This window comes from Tursiops truncatus, chromosome 5, assembly GCF_011762595.2.
Source record: "Tursiops truncatus isolate mTurTru1 chromosome 5, mTurTru1.mat.Y, whole genome shotgun sequence".
NCBI lineage: Eukaryota > Metazoa > Chordata > Mammalia > Artiodactyla > Delphinidae > Tursiops > Tursiops truncatus.
The window spans coordinates 80694451-80718382 of NC_047038.1; the positions used below are offsets into that span (position 1 = coordinate 80694451).

The 23932-nt window shown below is 34.2% G+C and overlaps 1 protein-coding gene across 1 annotated transcript in view; it reads left to right on the forward strand.

The window, feature by feature from the left end:
• The window catches only part of ADGRL3 (adhesion G protein-coupled receptor L3), an 874918-nt gene that overhangs the window by 771149 nt on the left and 79837 nt on the right, over positions 1-23932 (forward strand). The window contains exons 17-19 of the mRNA XM_073805306.1: positions 3584-3804; positions 16250-16316; positions 17615-17706. Of these exons, the coding sequence (XP_073661407.1) occupies positions 3584-3804; positions 16250-16316; positions 17615-17706 (380 nt within the window). The remainder of the gene's footprint in view (positions 1-3583; positions 3805-16249; positions 16317-17614; positions 17707-23932) is intronic.

Genomic DNA, 23932 nt, shown 5'->3' on the forward strand with positions numbered 1-23932 from the left:
TCCACCCGTGATAACAAGCACTAAAAACTATACTTAAAAAAAAGAAAAAGAAAAACAAACAATAAACAAAAAAACGGACAGACGGAACCCTAGGACAATGGTAAAAGCAAAGCTGTACAGACAATATCACACAAAAAAGCATACACATACACGCTCACAAAAAGAGAAAAAGGAAAAAAAAAATCTATATATTAAAAAAAGGAAGAAAGCAACCAAATCAATAAACAAATCTACCAATGATAATAAACTCTAAATACTAAACTAAGATAAACATAAAACCAGAAACAAATTAGATGCAGAAAGCAAACCCCAAGTCTACAGTTGCTCCCAAAGTCCACTGCCTCAGTTTTGTGATGATTCGTTGTCTATTCACGTATTCCACAGATGCAGGGTACATCAAGTTGATTGTGAAGATTTAATCTGCTTCTCCTGAGGCTGCTGGGAGAGATTTCCTTTTCTCTTCTTTGTTTGCACAGCTCCTGGGGTTCAGCTTTGGATTTGGCCCTGCCTCTGCATATAAGTTGCCTGAGGGCATCTGTTCTTAGCACCCACAGGACTGGGTTAAAGGAGCAGCTGATTAGGGGGCTCTGGCTCACTCAGGCTGGGCAGAGCAGAGGTACGGAATGTGGGGCGAGCCTGAGGTGACAGAGCCTGGAATGATGTTGCAACAGCCTGAGGCGTGCCATGTGTTCTCCTGGGGAAGTTTTCCCTGTTTCATGGGACTCTGGTAGTGGCTCCTGGGAGGGGAGGTGTGGATAGTGACCTGTTCTTGCACATAGGCTTCTTGATGGCTGCAGGAGCAGCCTTAGTGTTTCATGCCCGTCTCTGGGATCCGTGCTGGTAGCTGCAGCTCACGACAGTCTCTAGAGCTCGTTTAAGTGGTGCTCTGAATCCCTTCTCCTTGAGCACCCTGAAACAATGGTCTCTTGCCTCTTAGGCAGTTCCAAACTTTTTCCCAGACTCCCTCCAGCCTAGGTGTGGTGCACTAGCCCCCTTCAGGCCCTGTTCATGCAGCCAACCCCAGTCCTCTCCCTGGGATCTGACCTTCAAAGCCCGAGGCTCAGCTCCCAGCCCCCACCCACCGCAGCGGGTGAGCAGACAAGCCTCTCAGGCTTGTGAGTGCTGGTTGGCAGCAATCCTCTGTGCAGGAATCTCTCCGCTTTGCCCTCCACACCCCTGTTGCTGTGCTCTCCTCCACGGCTCTGAAGCTTCCCCCCTCCACCACCCGCAGTCTCCGCCCGCGAAGGGGCTTCCTAGTGTGTGGAAACTTTTCCTCCTTCACAGCTCCCTCCCAGAGGTGCAGGTCCTATCCCTATCCTTTTGTCTCTGTTTTTTCTTTTTTCTTTTACCCTACCCAGGTATGTGGGAAGTTTCTTGCCTTGTGGGAAGTCTGAGGTCTTCTGCCAGCATTCAGTAGGCATTCTGTAGGAGTTGTTCCACATGTAGATCTATTTCTGCTGTATTTGTGGGGAGGAAGGTGATCTCCACGTCTTACTCCTCCGCCATCTTGAAAGTCTCCTAACATGAGTTTTTCTAATTGACCTGTTTTGGAAAATAGTTCAAACTCAATGTCATTTTTATAATTTATATACTCTTCCCAAATTTTGTTTTACACTTTATATTTTCTTAAATTCTGTTTACATCTTTAAGTGCTAACTTCATACTTTACTACTAACCACGTTTAGCCATATCAAGAAAGGAAGGGAAGGAGGGAGAGAGATGGGGAGAGAGGGAGGGAGAGAGGGAGGGAGGAAAGGAAGGAGGGAAGGAAAGAAATAGGAAAAAATGAATAGCACTAGCCAACTGTTCTTGATAAACCCAAACAGAAAATATGATCAACAGACAATATCTAATATAGTAAACAGACTTTATGCACATTTGTAATTTTTGTGAGGCCCTTTCTACTAACTTAAGATTTATGCACATAACGCAAGTTGGTTCTCATGAGTAAAACTGCAAATGAAAATTTTCATTTTTTAGAAGACTTGTAGGCATAATAAATAATTCATTCATTTAATGCTGTTCTCTGGTATGTGTCCATATGTATACAGTATTTTACAATGAAAATGCAGTTGGATTCATGTTTGTGATTACACATTCATGATTAATGGCTGTGAAGGGTACAATTATAGTGATTATACTTTTAACTGGTTATCATATACAAATGTGACAGTTTTTCCCATAAATGCATACAGATGAATAAGCAATCAAAGTACACATTCTTTCTCCCAAAACGTAAAGCCTTCTGATAACAAAAATTAATAGTTGAAGTTCTAACTCTACAAAGCAAGAAATGGAAAACGATGTTATTTCCCAAGAAGAAATCATTTCATTCTCTTTTTAACCTGCAATTCAAATGCTCTGTGATTTCTTTTCATTTAGAAACCTTATTCTTATTTTTGCTTCTTGATGTTACATATGGTATGATAAACTTCTCCAAGTGTTGCATACTGCACAAAACTTCTGACATGTAGCATAAAGGACAATGATTGGTATCAAAAATTTGGGTTGAGTGCAGCTCAGCCCAACTTGTCTTTACTCTTATTGCTGTATATGTGTTCTCTTCCTGCCTGTTATGTGGCAGTCAGGCTCTACTTTCTCTTTCTAGCCCCTTTGACACTTGATTGCCTCATCTCCCCTTCATCGTCATCTCTCTAATCCAAGGAAATAGACCTGCCCTTTGTCTCGTTTCTCAAGGATCATACTCGCCATTGAATCCATACTAATGAGTTAATTTCTATAAATTTGTTGCCTTTTCTAGTAGGAACTGTAGAGTTTAGTTAAGACTTCTTATAAAAAATGAAGGCCCTCCCCTCCAAAGGAGTGAGAATTTCAGGAACTGACATAAGATAATTAATATATGGTCAGCTGAAACTTATAGTACCTTAGAAAATATGCCAAAGTAAGGGCTAGCTGCCTTTTGTGACCAAGCTTGTATAGCACAACATTTAGTAAAATAACAAAAAAATGAGAGAATGAAAGCACTTCTGGAACACTTTATTTTAACCAGATCTACATTTACAGCTATGCAGTATGAACTTCCCAATGTCATCTTAAATCCTTTCTGAAATAAGGCAAGCAAGAAATAAACAATAAATAATAATGAATTAATAATCTCATTATAAAACACTTTAATTATTATATTTTTTTATTTTAAGAGCTTTTATTCTCCTTGATTTTAGTGTTTCTCTTTCACTTACATTGAAGAACTTAATATGTTAATAAACACAGGATTATGACCAAGAAAAAAATTCATGAGATCTATTTTAAAACCTTTAGACTAATCTCAGTAATAATTATCAATAGAATCTTATTAGAACTTTTCCCTATATGTTATACTTTTTTCTTATTATAATGCTCTGCTGCCATCCATAGCCATTATTAATAAAATGTTAAATAGAGTTTTCACAGATAAGTTATATTTAATTAGGTTTTAATGTCTGAATTTTAAGAATCTTGTCTCAATTATTTTTTTGCAGACCTATCTTATTATTGCAGTCTTGATAAATATTTATTTTAATTTTATGGCAGTTGATATTTCATTTGGTAGTTATTTGACTGACTCATTTGTTCCTTTCCCTAGATTGCCTGTGCCGTTTTCGCTGCTCTCTTACATTTCTTCTTCTTGGCTGCCTTCACGTGGATGTTCCTGGAGGGAGTGCAGCTCTATATCATGCTGGTGGAGGTTTTTGAGAGTGAACATTCACGAAGGAAATACTTTTACCTGGTCGGCTATGGGATGCCTGCGCTCATTGTGGCTGTGTCAGCTGCAGTAGACTATAGGAGTTATGGAACAGATAAAGTGTGAGTTTACGTTTTCTTTCCTTTTTTTCCTCTTTTAAAATCTAGTTGAAATTGAAACTTTGCATTTTCTCAGAAGCTAAGGTCTTTATATCACTTCACAGCAATAAACAACAGAACTGTAGAAGCAAATGGAGATAATTCAATTCATGGCTTGTACTTTTGTTATGATGTAAAGAGAGAAAAAATATCCCTGATATTGAACATCTACATCACAACCTTGAGTAATTATAAAAGGATGATACTTTTAATATCTTTCAGAGCGTTGAGACATTTGTCAAATGAAGAGCTAGCTGTATTAAAGATGTGTATTCAGAGGACAGTGTAGTCCATGACTTTAATGGCTTCTTTTCTTCCTGACATGTCAATTCTAGTCACTAGAAAGTAACAAGTATCATTAACAGAAAGATAGAGCATATGAGCAGGGGCAGCTTGTGTTTTCCTTTTTTCCCCTAGGTGGCTATTGGGGTACAGTGATGACCTTTATTTTCAACATACCTTCAAATTGGTGAAACATACCCATAGAGATGATCAGCATACTTATGGAAAGAAATTCAGTGAAAAATATTTCAGTAATCCACATCAATATAATAGTTAGGATCCTGAGAATGAATGAGTTTCAACAGAAAAAGTTTAGAAAGAAGACCAAAATAGATCTCTGATGAATACTCACATTTAGAACATAGATTGAGGAGGGAGAATAAAAATAAAGAAAAGAGATGACCAGAGCCTTAAAAGAGAACCATGGGGAAAGTGAGAAGAAAGTTTCAAGGTGGTATTCTCTGTCCATTTATCCTTTGCAACAACTATTTTGGCAAAGTGCTGGAAGCAGAAGCCAAATTGGAAAGTGTGAAGAGATAAGTCAGTGGCAACGAAGTAGAGTCTTCAAGTGTTATCTACAGCCTGAAAAAGTTTGATTGAGAAATAGTGAAAATATTAATTCATGGTAACAGTAATGAAGAAGGATTTTTAAAAATGAAGTCCCAAAATATCTAGGGTGGGAAGACTCAAGTTGGTAAGAGGAGATTAGTAGAGAGAAAGTGTCTTATGCCTCATTTGTATTAAATATATATATAGGCTGAATGAAAAGAAAAGGTCCTAGGGGGATAGAAAGACATAAGATTAGACATAAGATGAGAAAAATGTTGATTTAGTACTGAAAGTGGCCTTAGAATTCACCTAGTCCAAGGTATTATTATTATTATTATTATTTTATTTATTTATTTTTTTTGCGGTACCCGGGCCTCTCACTGTTGTGGCCTCTCCCATTGCGGAGCACAGGCTCCGGACGCGCAGGCTTAGCGGCCATGGCTCACGGGCCCAGCCGCTCCGCGGCATGTGGGATCTTCCCGGACCGGGGCACGAACCCGTGTCCCCTGCATCGGCAGGCGGACTCTCAACCACTGCACCACCAGGGAAGCCCCAAGGCATTATTTTTATAGATGAAAAAAAATCAAGAACCAGATAAATTAATTGCCTTGTCCATGGTGATGGAGGTAGATAGTGGCAGACATGTGATGAAATAAGTCAGGCTTATTTCCACTAAAACTAGGATGTTTTTGAAATAGGAGATGACCCCTGTCTTCTGAGGTGTGAAGGAAATAACAGAAAAGATAAATTTGGAAGTGGAGGAATTTTTCCATCAAATAGGAGATGCTGATTTTTGAGTGAATAGGTGAGGTCACACTGAGAGGACAGATTTGAAAAGCTCTGAAATGAGCACTATGGAAAATGTGTTAAGGAGCCAATTAGACATTAATAAAACGATTTCCAAGCAGTAGTGTAGGCTCAGATGAGGTTAGACAACATCAATTGTACAGAAGTTAGTAAGCCAAATTTCATGACTTTTCACCAGCAGTCAGCAGCCTGAATATGCTGGCAATAAAGCAGCTCATTTCCCAGAAGAGAAGATTCAGAAGGAGGCAACCAAAAGAGGACTCCAGAGTTATAGGGAGCATAGTTAAAATAGAATATACGTTGGTGTAGAAGCACCAACAATACGATTAAAAGAAGACCATCTCGGGCTTCCCTGGTGGTGCAGTGGTTGAGAGTCTGCCTGCTGATGCAGGGGACACGGGTTCGTGCTCCGGTCCGGGAAGATCCCACATGCCGCGGAGCGGCTAGGCCCGTGAGCCATGGCCGTTGAGCCTGCGCGTCCGGAGTCTGTGCTCCGCAACGGGAGAGGCCACAACAGTGAGAGGCCCGCGTACCGCAAACAAACAAAAAAAAAAGAAGACCATCTCGCTTCTGTTGAATTTTTTTCTTGAGTACAGTGACAAGCTACATAAAACAATTTGTCTAAATGTAACTAATAGTAATTATTTTTTAATCTAACATTTGTGAATTGTGGTCGAATCTGAGGTCATTTTGTGTATCCCAGTGGCAATCATGGACCAGATTAGGATTAGGTAAAAATATTGCCTGTATTTGCTCCTAAAGACATTTTAGGGGAGGGGGATTAGATCATAGAATTTAATAAAAAACACCTTTATTGATATAATTTGCATACCATAAAATTCACTCTTTTAAAGAATACAATTCAGTTGTTTTTAGTACATTCAATTTAGGCATCCATCACCACTATCTAATTTTAGAATATTTTTATCCCCTCTAAAAGAAGCCCATTAGCAGTTACTGCCCTTAGATCATAGGATTTTACATTTTAATTAATGCATTTTCTCTCTAATGTATTAAATTGACTGATATTGTTATTTGTGACCTATACTATAAATATTGTCCTTATATAGTTCAATTTTGCTCTCTTGCAGTTCTTGACTTGCTTTTATTTTTGTTTCCTGTTGTTTTTTCTCTTTAGATATTTGCAAATTTTCCTATTACTGAACTGAAAACTTGTTTGCTTTATGTTATAGTCATTTATTTTGAAAGAGAGGTCATTTTCTGGATAGCAGGAATCTATCTTTTCTTAGAATCAATACTATGTAGTCTCTTGTGATTTTTTTAAAGTTTCGGTCATCATTGCTTTAATTTCCTGCACCATAACTGGAAGATCTCATTTACTGACATTATCACTTTGTGAGAAAGGAGGCTAATTTTTTCCCCAGGCATTGATTTAAAACAAGCCTTAATAATGGTTCAGTTTCACCATTATGATTTTTCCCAACACAAAGAGAAGAAAAACAGATACAGATAAAATAAATGGTAAATGAAAGAGGGATAGTAAAGGATAGGGAAAATTGCACTAAAATTCTTTCACAGGTGGGCATAGAGCATTTAGTGTCTCATTTGTGCATTTTCAATAAATTGTCCAGAGAGACAAAACTTCAAAATACATGGAAAAAAGATATAACTTCTTCCTTTGGGAATTCATCCAACTCAACATCTATACAGTGCTGTTTTGCCCATTGAGGAAGCAGGTGTTGAAAAAGAAACATTATTCAGTCATTTGTATTTACTTGATAAGCTGAAAGGAAGAGATCATGTTTCCGTCAGGAGTTTAATCAAGATATTGTCTCAAATAAAAATATAAGCAATGAATTTTTATACACTGGAAGGATTTCTGCATATAGAATTATGTATTTTGTTCCTTATTATTAAATCTGTTTTTGTTTTCTGGTTTCTGTTACTATTGTTTATTTCTTTTATTTCAAGTGGCATTTCCTACTTCCTGCTCATCACATTTGGGGGCTTTTTGGTTTGTTTGCTTGTTTTTGTCAGTGTTACCTTCTTATGTGCTACATTGATTTTTTTAAATACAAATACGTAAAGTCTACAGTCATAAATAAACTGGAATTAGCCAGAATTCAGAGACATATTGTCACTCATTTTCTGTAAATTCTTATTAAGCTTAATACAGTAAATTTGTATTTCTCGGAAGTCTATTTTACTTATTTTTGGAATTTTGTTATTATTACATTTTTACTTCTTAGTCTCAACCACTTGGATTACATCAAGACTAAAACCACTGAATACATATTACAGTAATCCAAATAACAAATTTATCTTTCTTTTCTCTCCTCTTAATGTATTTTATTATAATAACAATGAGGTTTTATTTCTGAAACCTTTAATAATAATAATAGCTTACATTTCTAAAAAGTAGAGAATCGTATCAATGGTAGGAGATAAAATTAGAGACAGAATTGTTTTTGTAGGTTAAATAAATGTTATTTTGATACAGATAGAGGTAACTATCATATTCCATTTGGCTGAAGGATTATGATGTGTTTTTCTATGAAATGTTATTAGGGCTATTGAATTGATTATTATGTAGAAAACACATACTCACACATAAAGCATACATAATTTGATTTTGAGAAGTTGCTTAGTTTGCCATCAATTTGCAATATTTATAAGAGAATCTCATTATTTTCTGATGTTATTGAATGAAATCTTTTTATCTGTATTGACATTATTCTCGAGATAATTTACTTAGAATTACATTTAGTCACAATTATCAGACACTTAAAAAATCAGATTAAAGGTCCAATACAGTCACTAAAAAAAAAAATTCAGCTAGTGGACCAGAGGTCTAAATTGCACTGACTATGGGGTGTTTTCCATTTTCTCTCTGTTTTTCTATCTACCATTAGTCTCTTATACTGTTATTCATATGAACATTCAGTGAAGCCTTCCATGGGGTTATAGCTCAAAGGGAGAGCATTTGACTTTGGTGAAGCTGTCCAATATGATACTGTCAAAAAATAAAGGCTGGCATTGACTTAATAATTCAAACACAATTGATATGGAAATTCTGTGCTAAGTACTTTGATTTTATGACCTGAAACTAATTAGTTCATGTAAACTTTAATTACCGCAATATTACCTCCAAAAATGCAAACTGTTTGAACAGTTAATTTTTATTCAAAGGGAAAAAATTGCATTTATAGTTTATAGCACTTTCCTTGAAATCTAACTTTATGACAGAAAAAGCAGTGGTTAAAGTCATGGGTAGATTGGAAAAGGACTGGAAGTAGGTTCCAAGAAGAGGAGAAGGGAGGGTGCTGGGAAGGAGTAAAGCTCAGAGAATAGCCCAGAAATTAAAATGTGGGCTCAAAAATTGGTAAAAGTTTTCTGAAAGATGTTGATCAGGTCATGAACATTTATAATGGACCAGAAAGAACATCCTTGAGTTCTAAAAGCATAACTGAGCTTTTAAAAATAATTGAAATCAATTTTATGATCTGAAAATTATTATAAATCATCTGTTAAGTCTTAGATTTATCTTCTTAGCTCACTAGCTTAACAACAGCTCCTAAAGGAGTAGTCTCTCCTCTGCTAGTTAAAAGCCCCCCAATTTCTTTATTGCCACTTCATTCTCTAACCAGCATAATCATTTGGGTAGAAGAGTGATTATTGATTTTTAAAATACTAGGTTATATTATTATCCAAGAAGGAGCTGAGCCAAGGAACATTAAACTTGATAGTATCTGAAAGTTAAATGCGTAGTTTTATTCAATAGATTTTGCAATGCCTAAGCACCTCATCCAACTCATAGAACATTATATATTCATCTGAAATATTTCTCTAAGCATGTTATTATATGTAAAATATTCCTACTTGTAACATTGTGTTGACATGAAGCATTTACCTTACTAAATATTTATCACCAGACACGTTTGACTTTAGGTTGGCCAGTGAGAAATAGTACAGATAATTAAGAAGTATTTATCATTGACATATATCAAGATAGTCATTCAATATGTGTATGGGGAATGCTCTGTATGTTATATGTTCTGTCGTTAAAGCCAAGAGCACATTTTATGTGTATGTATATCAGAGACTGAGGGCTTATTGTATCATAATTTCATCACCCAGGAACCCTATGACTGGCATAAGATTATCACCGTATATAAGAATTTGGGGTTGAGCATAATTTTTTTGGTTAAGTAGTTATCCACTCCAGAGCCTATATAAGAGAACATCAGGACTGCTGTCCTGTTATTTAGAAAATATAATTGAAGTCAAATATGGAACTTAAGTTCTTACTGGAACCAAAGAAGTATTTATAATAACTTCCACATCTAGAGATTACCTTTCATCATAATTTCACCCTCTAGAAGGTTACAATCAAAAAGACAGCTAATGACACATATTGGTGAGGATGTGGAAAAATCAGAATCCTCATATATTTCTGGTGACAATGTAAAATGGTGCAGCTAACTACTTTGGAAAAGAGTTTGACAGATCTTCAAAATGCTAACATTAGATATCGAATGACCTAGCAATTCCACTCCTAGGGATTTACCCAAGTAAAAATGAAAACATAGGCTCATTCAAAAACTTTCACATGAATATTCATAGCAACATTATTCATATTAGCCAAAAAAGTGGAAACCCCCATATCCATCAGTTGAAGAGAAGATAAACAAAATGTGGTATATCCATATGATAGAATATTACTTGGAAATAAAAATGAAGTATTGATACATGCTACAAAATGAACACAATTTGAAAACATTATGTTAAATGAAATAATCCAGTCACAAAAGACTACACATGTATGATCCCATTTGTACTAAATGTCTAGAATAGACAAATTCTTAGAGACAAAAAGTATAGTGGTTACTAGGACTGGGGAGAGGGTAGGGAAGCCAGTACCATACCAAGGGAGTGAATTTGGTAGAGACAATGGAAGGTGGCTGTAGATAGGTACAAGTTTTCATTCTGGTGCCATGAAAATATTCTAAAATTAGATTACAGTGATCATTTCCCAACTTTTAAATATACTAAAAGCATTGAATTATATACTTTAAATGGATGATTCAGAGTATATAAATTATACTGCAATAAAGCTGTTTAAAAATACTAAAATTTTTACTAACTTTTCAAGAGATCACCTTATATTTGGAAAGATCTAATATTTTTACTTGGGACATATTTCAACAATCTGTGCTTTATGTACAGCATATAAATTTCTCATCTACTCATTGAGAATTTATCATTGTCAACAAAACTATAGCTTTTATTTATTTTATAACTTGTATGTTCATTCTTTTTGAGAAACACATATTAGGTTCAGGGACTTTGGAGTCAGGTAGACTAGAACAAAATTCAGGCTCAACTAATTATTAGCCATGTGGCTGTGGGCAAGTCAGTTTGACTTTCTAATCTGTAACATGGTGGTTATTATATAAGTACCTTGCAAAACTACTGCAATATTTTAAACTGTGTGTGTATGAGTAAATACATATGTATATGTATGTGTGTGCATATATATGTATATATATTTAAGTATACATGCATGTAAAATGTTTGGCATGTATAAGCATTTATTAAATTATAACTATTATTATTACTGGTACTATTATTTAGCTGATGAAAATGAAGGAATACAAACTTTATGATTAGCAACATTGTTTTAATTATAAATTAAATTATATTAAAAGCATCCATTTATAAGAGTAGTGATTACAATTCTTATGCTACTGCCTCCTGTTATTTCAAGCAACATGGGACCATTGGAATTATTCCAACATTTAATATTAATAAATTATAACACAGCACTTTTCTTACCTTTGTAGTCCACCATAAACTTATAGGATGTATTTTGCTGAAGAAATAATGCAACACTTATTTTTTAAAAACATACTGGGGGGAATTCCCTGGTGGTCCAGTGGTTAGGACTCCATGCTCTCACTGCTGAGGGCCCAGGTCCAATCCGTGGTCAATGAACTAAGATCCCGTAAGCCATGTGGCACGGCCAAAGGAAAAAAAAAAAACATATTGGGTGCATGAAGACAACCTAACCTATATTTGATGTATGAGATCTAGTTTTGTGTTCTAAAATTCAAAATTGTAGCTAAACCACAAATGCCAGTCTTGAGTACCAGTGATCACACTCCATTCCTGCATTACTCTGCCAATCTTTTTTCCAGTTCATGCACTTGCTCACAAAGTATTTCAATATTAGATGCATGAGTGTGCTGTGATACAAATGTCATTTTAAAACCCTTAACAGATGTATTATGCAGTAAGCTTAGAACTAGAGTAGAGTTATTATGCTTGAAGTGTGTATCTGTCCCTTTTCCTCTTCTCTTCCTTCTTTGTTGCCCCAATTCTCTTTATTCCTTCTTTTTTCTCTCAATCTTGCCAGATATTTGTAGTACAAATATAGAAAGATCTACATATGCTACAGAGAAAAGAAGAATGTGTAGTTTACAAACTCTCATAAACAACCTGATATAATTAAACCCTATAAATTTCATGGTCTATCAGTCACAAAGATTGTTTACTGGTTACATTTAATACTCAACAAGGATAGTTTAGTCTGTGATTTAGGTCCTGTAGAAAATGAAGCAAATATCATTGTTAATTTACATTACTTCAAAAAATTGGTTAATGGTCAGATGTCCGCTTTGATAAGAGTGAATTAAACAGGCAAAAAAATACAATATCCCAAGGCATCTTAATGGAACAATGTTAAACTAACTTTGAATAAGGAACTACACTCTGGTAGTGTTACTGGTACCTAAAAACATTATAAAACATATGTTTTAGGTGACATTTATATATGTTGGGCAATTGGTCTTACTACTTTTTAGAATACAGAGCCATGCCTTTTTTAAATGACTGATGATAGAAAAATGGTGAGGAGTATTTTAGTAGGAGAAGAGAATTAGCTTTAGAAGTATGGTTTTCTGTTGTCCTGTTTTGAGAAATTAATTTATTTCATTGTTTTATTTTTCTGTTTTCTGAGTAAACCTAAAGGTAGTACTTGCTTAATTGGTAATTAACATTTTTACAGGAGACTGATCCAGATTTCAACACCTTTATTATTATTAATTTGCAGTGATGTTTCTTATATTTTGGAAGAAAATAATTCTGGAAGAGCATAATAATTTATCCATGCAGATTAGTATCAGTTGTTTAGAGTATTAAACCAATAAACCTGAATTAATGTAGTAAGACTTTATCAAATATATGGCAATATATGCTGATTTTATAATTTTTTAAAAATTGCTACAAAAAGAATTTCAGTGACATCTTTGTATAGGTAAATGGGAGAAAAAGTAAAGGTTTATGGTATGTGACAAGTTCTCCTTTGAATTCCAGAATGTATCTGGTCTTGTAAGATTTTTCAGTCTTGATTCAAATAAGCATGTAGTGTCATCAGAATGTATTTGCTCTTTCAACAGCGGGTTATCTCTTTTATTACAGTACTGATATAAACATAATTTATAGATTTTATGTATATGACAGAAGTTCATTTAAAAAAAGAATTGATATATCTTAAAAATTAAACAAAAGTAGCCTATTAAAATTAATGATTTCACAAATTAAATGATGCTTAGTGGATAAAGGCAATTTTCAGATAAATTGTATTTTTCAATGGCAGGTCTATCTGGCCATTTGCAAGTTGGACTTTATTATGTTTAGTACAATAAGCTGTTCCTTTATAGCATTTGTTTCCCCTTAATCAGTGGTTTTGCATTGTATCTAAGTGACATTGAATGGCCTAGACTTAGAGAATACTATGAGGTAGGATGTATGTGCCCAGGCATGTAAAAACACACACATAATACAGTCGGCCCTCCGGATCCATGCATTCAGCGTGAATGGATATGGAGGGCCAGCTGTAAGGCACTTGAGCATCCATGGATTTTGGTATCCACGGGGCATGCTGGAAACAATTCCCCATGGTTTCTGGTCTGTACTCTCCCTCACCTTAAAGCCAGGGTGAATTCTTTCAACATTGGCACAGGAAACTCAGGGCACAAATCACACAAACTTTTAAGGTAGTTAATGGGAAAGAGGAAATACAGACAGTTTTGAGAAAGCCAGCATGCGGCCAAAAACAGCAGGTATGGCCATATGGCAATTGAATTAGAAAAGGGATTCTTGCCATACTGTGGTCCAGAAGGTAGTCAAGCCCAGGCAGCCATCAAGGAGAGAGGATTTATTTAATACATGTTAAGTGTTTCATATCGCCTCTTTCACTGTTCAGTTCCTCAGAGAATTGAAATCTGTTGTACTGAATAGATATTGAAGAATTTTCTTACAGAAAAAATAACTTCTAAAGTCATTTCACTTCTACATTTAGAGATCACTATGCCAAAAGCACATTTATTTCCAAATAAAGCATTTGCAAAACAAAGACCTTTTCGAAAAATATAAAAGTTTTGTAAGGCTAAAATTTAATGACATTATTTTATTTTAACAACACATTTGGTGAAATTATGTAAATTTTTTAAATTCTCTACTTTATCCAAGACATTCTGTAATATTGTAGTTAAAATTGTTTGTCTAAGAAGTCATTAACCTGTAGAATAACAGTTTTCATAAATTCTTGAAATACATTTTCCTTTGAAAACAGCTTGCTGAAAATGTGTTTTGGTTCTCACATTAGCTCTCTAAAACTCGTCTGACCTACAGAAGAACAGGGGCTGTACTATTAACAGTCATTCTTAAATGTATTATTAGTATATCATGCTGTTACAATTTCAGCAACATTCTTGGACTCTGGTGTATGTGTTTGTGTGTATGTGTATGCTTTTGTATGTTTTAATTTGGGAATGTGTCCATGATTTGTCCTTTATTGTCCTTATCTTGAGGGAAAATGTGGTCTTTGTTGAGGACGCAGAGAGACCCACAAATATTTCCCCTTCTCTGGTCTCCACGCAACACACACACACTCCTTTGTTATTAGGGCGGTAACAAACTAGCCTCTGGTCAGAATGAAGACAATGTTCATATTTCAACCTTTGTGTTCTCTGGTTTGTTTCTCCTTATTGGCAATACCACACTCTTATTTTCCATGACCAAATTTTTTGAACAACAGCACAACAAAAAGATAACCAATTACTCAAACAAACTAATGGTTAATAGTTTAAGTATTGATTGCCTCCCTAATAACATTTTTTCAAATTGGATTATTATGTTTATTTTGAATAAAGAGAAATTATATGTCTATGTAAAAAATATGAACTTGTAGTCAGTTTCTTATTGGACTGCAAATATTATACTCCAGTTGAAATTAGTTTACATATATTTAACTTAATAGAATAAGGCCAGATTTTCTTGTTTTGAAATCACTTTTTTTCAGGGCATTTGGTTATTTCTTTACTTAAAAATCTAGCTTCTAACCTTTTCCAAAAAAATTCAAGTTACATAAAAGTAAAAAAAAAACATAACAAACATCACTGCCTCTATCACTCAAATGTTAAAACTATTAGTATTTTGGCACATAGCTTTCAGTAATTACTAAAATAAAGCACATGGCTAAAGCCTCTTTCATCTGCTTCTGGTCCTCTGTACTCACATATGAGAGGCAATCACTAATCTGAGTTTGATGATTTTTCCCATTTCATTAAAAAAATTGCATACATATATGTATCTGTCAAAAATATGTGTATTATAGTTCAAAGATGTATAGATTCTTCACTTTACTTTTTCACTAAACTTTGTTACTGTGGTCTATTCTATTGACATATAAAGATCTACTTCCTCCCTCTTGACTATTTTATAACATTTCATCATATGAATAGGGAACATTTTATTTATTTATTCCTGTATTGACATATATAAAGTTCTTTCTACATAGCTTTTCTGGTATTCCATTATTGCTGAGGTTTAAGTAACAGTTACATAATAATCAGAAATACTTACATACTTTGGATTTGCTCTTTTAGACCACTTAGCAAAGCACTCTACTGTTTTCCACTGGAGATGTTTTCTTTTTTAATTATGCCTCAAATATAGCCAAATGGCAAATAATTCAAGATATGATTTTTAACATCAAATGTAATTTGTTCAAAATTTACATTAATCTTTCTCATAACTAGTCACTTCCATTTTGTCTCCCTGTCATCCTGAAGAATGAAAATGTAATTTCCCAGAGGCTTTAAGAATTGAGGGAGTATTAAATGTAACTGAAATTAAGTGATTAATAATTTACTTTTGGGTCATGAATCAACTTCATGGGATGCTAAGGATAATTTGCAACCCCAGAAGCACTAGCAGTAACAATGCACTTTTTAAGACTTAAGAACTCTCAAAGGTTGGCTGCCCAACCTAATTAAACTTCAGTTTTCTGATACCAAATTTATTTCTTCTTTGTCCTGAATTTCCTCAGATCTTCTTGACAGGAAAATGTCACTTTACCTGACAGCTGATAGACAGGTTATGTAGCACCATAATTGGAGAGAAAAAGATAGCTTAAAGCTACTCGATTTAATGGCTATATGTATGGCTTTTTCTTTCTTTCTTTTTCTTTTTTTTAAGGTTTCTATGACAGACACAAAAGGCCCTAGCAAATAGGCCCAGTGCCATTTTTTTCCTGCTTCCTCTAGGGGTGATTATCTTACTCCATCAATAGTGCTGTCAGAAATTGGGCACATAATTCAGCATTTAAATGAACAAGCAATGTAATATTTCCTGTCTCCCAGTGGAATGCTTTGCAGCTCACATTCTTCTCTGTCACTCGCTCACTCTTGATGTATGTCCCATATCCAGTCCTTGAATGCCTTCTCTTCCTTGTGTTTCATTGCAGATGTTGGCTCCGACTTGACACCTACTTCATTTGGAGTTTTATAGGACCAGCGACCTTGATAATTATGGTAAGAACTCCTAATTAACTATGTGTTTCCCAGGTCAAGAAATAAAACTTTCACTATCCTTGTGCTGTCTATCTTTAATTTACATAGAGTAATTTTGGGAAAGCATGTACTTATTTGACCCTATATAACTCAAGCAATTAGACACTCATTATAGTCTACTTTTATATTGTAAAATACTTAATCAAAACCCTTGGGAGAAGAAAACATGCATTTGCAAGAGCTTATGCAGTACTGTGGCTCCTCAGGGGCCTGATCTAGCATAATCCATTTCGTTTTATAGGTTTTAAACAGTGATGACTTTGTTTGACAAAGAGTACATTTTCTTTCTTTTTCATTTGGATAATTTGAATTATGAATGGAAACAGAAATTGGAAATGTGGCAAAATAACCTTCCTGTTCCTTCCAGTTTTGTTTTTATATAAATCTCAAAAGCTTTAAAATTTAAGAGGATTTCACTTGAGAATGATAAGTAAGTTAGGTAAACATTCTGGAATCATACTTTCTTTTTTTTATTTTTAAATGCATAATATCTTGATTTCAAATATGCATTATTTATCCTAATTGAGATACTATTGGTAGTATATTATTTATATACTTACCATTTTAAAATACAAAATAGCCCCAAGTTCTGGAATATATAAACGAAGCAGGTGACAAGGGCAATTCAACATGTGCTTTTCTATACAGTTTACATATGTGTGATATTTGAAATGTACACTGGAGCTTTTATTTTGTTTTGTTTCAAATCATATGTTCTCTCTTGGTCCAGTGATATAACAATGTCAGTGGGGGTTCCCTCTACTTTAATCCTAATTTGTTGTAGCATCAAAATTTAACCAGCATTTTTATAATCCTTTTGACCTAGCTATTCAAAAATATTATGACTTTTGTATTTATGTTTTGTAATGTAGCACTTGAACAGTAAATTAAGGGCCATGTTTAAAGGGTAGATATAGTAACATACCTGGAATAATTAGTCTTTTTAAAAAATATATACTTGAAAAAAATATATATATACTTGACTTGGCTTTGTCTTGCAGTTTCCATATCATCATTCCAACTGCTGCTGATTTTGTATGTGTGTGTATTTGGCATAGCAGTGCTTTGTAACTCATTGGTATCCCAAGTTCCCAAACTGGCCTCTTGCTTTTACTAAAATACTAGGCAGTCATCTATGATCCAATTCCTTTATAAGTGTAGGAGAGCTAATTTCCCAGAACAACTCATCTGTCATAGAGAATACACTTACTTTTTTTCTACTCCAGTTATGCAATATAACAGTACCTTTTACATTCCAGCTTAATGTAATCTTCCTTGGGATTGCTTTATATAAAATGTTTCATCACACTGCCATTCTGAAACCTGAATCGGGCTGTCTTGATAATATCAAGTAAGTGATTTTTCTTTTTCTTTTCTTTAGTCTACCGTACTTTGATACACTAAACTATCCCTACTTTTCATTGTATTGAAATCTTATGGCAAAATTATAAGGATCAGTGTGTTGTCTTTGCTGAATAAGATCATTTATTGACTATTGAGGTGACTTGATCTGCCTGAAACTAAGTATAGTGAAGTTCTGTCTTCAAAGAAACTTTTCCCCCTAAATTCTTATTTACAGTATGATAAGTTTTTATTAGATGCATTTATTTATTTTGTCCAGGAAACAAAGTTGCTGTGTCTGGGCAGACTATTTTGTTAGAGCTATAACCACACCAGTACTCAACACGCCATCTCTCCCTTCAGAGCAGTGTGAAGAGAGTGAGATGGTGGCACCTGCAAGTACCAAAAGGGGGATTTTTACACCAGAAGAGAGGAACCCTGTAATTATTAACCTGGGTGTTTGCAGAGGAGCTGTTGTACAGCTGCCCTCCTCTCCTCCTGAGAGAGAAAAGGAGACCTCAGCTCCCTAATGTAAAAATCCTATTGTATACATATATATGGCTCCAGGTTGTACCCCCTTTGAAATGTTAACATTTACCTCTTGGGAAGTAAATCTCTCCATAAGACTGTCACTACCTATTCCATCATCTTTTAATTCCTAAGGTTCATCCTTTAACCCAAATTCTACTTTTTTATCCTCAAAAACCTGAACCATGCAGAGATATGAAAATATCCACAATCCTTTCCTCACTAGTAGTACTTCTTTTATATATATGCAAAAAGAAGACAATTTACATTTTCTGGGGGAAAAAAATAGTTCTTTAGTGTAACCAAAAATTTTGTCTTATTCCCTTAGAGGCTGTGACACTTGAGAAAGAGTAATGTGAACATGTACTTTAGTCATTAATATATATTCTATATTAAGTAACATTTGTATATGATTTGCCTGTGCTATGTGTTAACTTGGTTAAATGTTTTTATTTAAATGAATGCACTTTCAGAAGTTTCATGAGGTCTCCTGTGACTTTCATGTGCTACTGACATTCTCCTTGAACTACCTCAGATAGCAGCTATGTCACCCATTTTTCATCCTCCTACATTCAGTGCCTGACATAGTTCCTTGCCCATAGTAGGCCCTCAATGAATGTTTATAGACTAAAGTAATACATTAAAGACTGTAGTGACAGAAGTGTATTGACATTAAGTATTTAATTTTGTTTAAGGGGTCATCTGTCTACATTAGTTGAAAAGGTAGCTAAGGAATTAGAAAAAATAATGTAATGGAGCAAACTAGAAGTTATCTACTATGAGTAATAGTCTTTTGTACTTCTTAATGTTGCTTAGTTGAGTCATTATACTGTTGAATTATGTACAACTAGACTGCCCTTCTAAAATGCAGTATTAGTTCCTTGGACCGTTTGCTCCTGATAATATTGAATTTGGATTGTTAAATAGGCACATAAAATATAATTTCTTTATCTTATCATACTTATACTCACTTTAGTATAAATTGCATCCTTATATCTATTACTGTGTAATATAAAACAAAATGCATATAATACTCTATTATCATTTTTGTTATGCTTTTAAAGTACTATCAGAAAGAAGTGAATAATACTTTTTTATGTAACAGCTTTTACCAGATTAAAAATTTCAAAAAGGCCTTGTACTTAATATAGTCACATATTTAAAAGATAGATTTGTATTCTCATTATTCGTATGTATTTCTTTAGGTAATATGGGTTGAATGTCTGTGATACTACTATTTAGAAAAACAAACACACAAAAGCTAATAAACACATTTAATGATATTGATGGCATCAAACTTTATATTACAAATCAAAATAAAGCCTTAAATGAGACTGTCTTGATTTGAATTCTGTCTAAACTGCTTTATAGTTTATAGCCTTTGGAAAGTTTATTTAACCTTGCTCAGGCTTCCTATCCTCTTTAAAATGGGTATAATAATGAAACATACCCAGCCATCAAATGCACAGAGGTATGTAATCAGCCTTTGATGATGCTTTTTAAGGAAAAATCAATAAGGCTCAAGGAGAGAAATTAAGTAGCTATTAGAAAGAATATGCAGCGTGGTTTTAAGATGGAAAAAAAGGGGATATAGGGCTTCCCTGGTGGCGCAGTGGTTGGGAGTCCGTCTGCCGATGCGGAAGACGCGGGTTCGTGCCCCGGTCTGGGAGGATCCCACGTGCCACGGAGCAGCTGGGCCCGTGAGCCATGGCCGCAAGGGGAGAGGCCGTGGCAGTGAGAGGCCCGCATACCATTAAAAAAAAAAAAAAATGGGATATGGATATGCTGATGGGAAGGAACCAGTAAAAAAGTGGTTAGAGATAGAGGAAAGGAAATCAGTGTTATAGTCATGACCTGAGGAACTATAGGGAATGAGAACCAGAATAGCGGGAGAGTAATTCCACTCCATTCAATTTCATGAAGGACACTTTTCTGCTGAGATAACAGAAGCCAGCTAGGAGGATCCTTTTCTACTCAGACTAGATAAAATAAATAATAGGCGTGATGTAGATATGTGGTGGAACCAGGGTAGAGCAGTAAATTGAGGGATTTCTGCCTACTCTCCTCTACAAAGTAGGAAAAATGATCATCTACAGGATATGAGAGCATGCAGGAGAGAGATAATAAGAGAGAAATCTCAAGAAAATAATCCTTAGAACTTTCCAGAATCTGAAGGACATTTTATTTCATTTAAAATATGTTAACTATTTAATAAGTGCTTGTAAAAAAATCACCAGGGCATAACTGATAAGGAAAGAATTTAAGAAAGGTTTAAGCAGATCACAAAATTTGGCATCCTTTTTGTTTTTAACAAAAATAAGGATCTGTATAATATGAATTTTTAAGTGATATTGGGTGATGTGAGAGTATTTTAAAGACATAGCATCATTTATTTGCAATGTCTTCTTTTTTTAGTATAGGGAAAGGGCATAAAAGTTAATAATGTTTTCTTGGGGTTTTTTTTGTAAAGTGATGAATAAGATGCACCACCTTGGGCAGTTTATTGAGAAAATAAACTCACCATATAAGGCCTTTTGCTGGTCAGTGTCTTTCTAAAACCATTCATTTATCAAATATTTGTTACTTTAATTACACACATTCTTTCACATAGAAATATCTTCTTTATCTAAAATGTGTTTGCTTCTCCCCATGTTCACTACCTTTTTGGCCACCATGAACTTCTGCAAAGCTGCTTCAGTGGTCTCCTGACAGTTTTCCCCATACTGATTCTTGCTCCTACCTTCATTAGCTAGAGTGATCTCTTGAAAAGTTTAAATCTGATTATGCAACTCTCTTGGGTAAAACTCTTCAGTGATTTCCAGTTACTCTTGCACTAAAGTCCAGACTTCCTACCATGGCCTACTTAGCCTTCCTGGTCTAGTTGTCCCTTTTTAAGCCATGTGTCCCTCTGGCCATTCTGGGTGTAATCACTTGTGCTTCAGGTCTTATCTGCTGCTACTCTACAGATTTTCTTTTCCCTAACACTGCATGGCTAACTCTAATTTACTCTAATTAATTTAATTATTATTTTTAAATAATTTAATTATATTTTAATTTTAAATTTACTTCACAGTCATCATAATAAACACCTTTTGATATTAGTGTAAAACATTCATTTCGTTGGCTCATTACTATATTAATGATATACTCTGGGAAAAAATAATAATAGAGTAAATTCCTATAGTTAACGTGATTACAGAGGAAATGAGGTACTCCAAGTCTCAGATTTAACTACAAAAGTGCTTAAAACTAAATAATGCATTTCGGTTTGCTGTTTGCTTACTTGTCCTTTGTCTTCTTTTCATTAAAATAGGTAATTATATTTGGAGGAAAAAAGTAATTCCAGTCATTTGAATTTTCTGATTTAATTTCAAACAAGTTGAAATTGGAGCTTACAGTAATCATAGCAAAAATCTAATCTAGTTCTTAAAAAATAATATAAATAAAACAGTTAATGAATTATCAGTACAAAATTAATTTATAGTATCGCTGTAGTATTATGACAGTTAGAACTTTAATTCTTGAGGAGCATTTATAGCACGCTTGACATTTAACTTAGAAATAAAAATTGATCATTTCTGTAGTTATCAACTACTTCTCTTGTTGAAAAAATATTTAACAGCATCACAAGTACTTTGCAGAATTAAAAGAAATAATAGAAGCTTTTAGGGCTAAGAAAGAAAATTGGTGCCCATATGGAGAGACAAGGAATCTACTAAGCTTCCCTTTCCTATGTCTGACCCTTTGCCCTTTTCCAGGGACAGACTTCTGCATCCAAGATTCTGATTTTGACCTAGCCCAGTTTTCCAATTTCTGGTATCTCCCCTTAACTTGGGTTTTACATGAGTGATGGGCTGGCAAACACAATGTCAGATCTTTTAAAGAAACACCTTTCACTTTCCTTCTTTCCTCCCTGTGCTCTAATTGCTAAAGGAAGGTGTAGTGCTAAAGAGGAGCAAAAAATCGTGTCATACACAGTTTCAATTTGGATTTCAGTTCAGTCCTGTGATGGTTATATGATCTTGCAAGTTACATCATGGCTCTCAGTCTCAGTATCTCCTCAGAATTGGGAATAATTGATTCTACTTTGTAGAGTTTTGCTATAATTAAATATAATCATATATGTATAGCATACAGCTCATAATTCAGTATTCATACAGTATGGTTTGATTATTTTTAACCACTCTACGTGGAAATATATTGCTGCCTTTGGTTCTCTGTGTTTTCCTTAGTGAAATTTGCTCAACCTCTTATCAAAATCTCATTAGAATTTGACTGGCTTTGTTTCTTATGTAGTGTCATAAAGAATTTGCCTGTTATGATCCTTTTTTTTTTCTTAAGCCAAAGTTATCCTATTATGAAAGAATTGGCTCTAGGAGTGAAATGCTCATTTGATTAATAAATAGGAAATTCTGTAGTTAGCTCTAAATTAAAAAAAAGAAGTGTCTCAGTGAACTTGGGCACCTGCCATACATAATGAAATCTAAGAAGGCTTCTGAGTAGCTTCAGGGATGAATAGAAAAATGTTTTGCCTTACCAGTATCCATAATAACTTATTTATTCCTTAAGAAGGTAACTTTTGCTTTGTACTGTGTTTCCAGATATTGGTAGAAACAGTTAAGTAATTTAGCTTGACTAGTATTACATTAGTACTTCATGGAGTTAAATGTGGTAGGGTTCTAAAAAATTGAAGGTGAAAAAGCAGAATGATATAATCCTGAAAAATGCAACAACATCACAAAAAATTGTCAATGCTTTAATTTTTCTTCTTTATATTAATATATTAAGATGGAATTATATATATATGGCCTGCTTTTCAAAATGGTAACATTTTGATACCGTAGTCAGAGCAATATCTTAAAAAGAGTTTGATCCTTTATGAGAACAGTAAACCTAGTTCTGAATTATACTTAATAAAAATATTCATCCACTTCAATGTTTTCTGGATGAGTTTTGAGGAAAATATTTATAGTACTTTCTCATTCTTCTTAAAATATTAGCTAGTGATGTAAAAAGGTTGAAATATTGTTTTGGGTTTTTAAACAGGAAGCTCAGTACAGTTTATATCGTCCATGCCGACTTTTAAAAAAAAAGTTATGTCTCCATTCACTTGACTTTATTCGTTGTTTACCTTCCACCACCAAAACTACTCAATTTAAATGAAAACATCACAAATTTCTAATTATTTTAAAATATTTCTAAATATTTAGAGATGTGTTTTAAAACTGTCACGTCTTATAAAAAGATTCCAGGGCCAACACACTATACTGAAGATGTGTTTTTTTCCAAACCTTTTTAATCAAATATACTTTTCAACACACACACACACATTGAACACTTTAGTTCTTGAGTCAGAACTAATAACTGATTTATTTTATTCATTGTTATAAAATACTTTTTAAGAAATTCTGAAAGGAATATCATCTGTTATCTCATTTTCCCCACCTTTCCTCCGTTTCCTTGTTCTGTGGTTAAATATCACTGGAAATGTGCCATAACATTATCATAAATGATCCAGGTGTATTTGAAAAGTAATACAATCTAAACAGCACTGTTTGGAGCCCTGTGTATTGTTGACACCACTAGAGTCGCTTCAAATAAGTTAAGAACTTCCTTAGGTATTACTTTAGTTACTCCTTTGCTGATTAACTTAATTTCAATTAACAAGCATCTAACAATCACTTCTATGGAAAATGAACTGTAGCCAC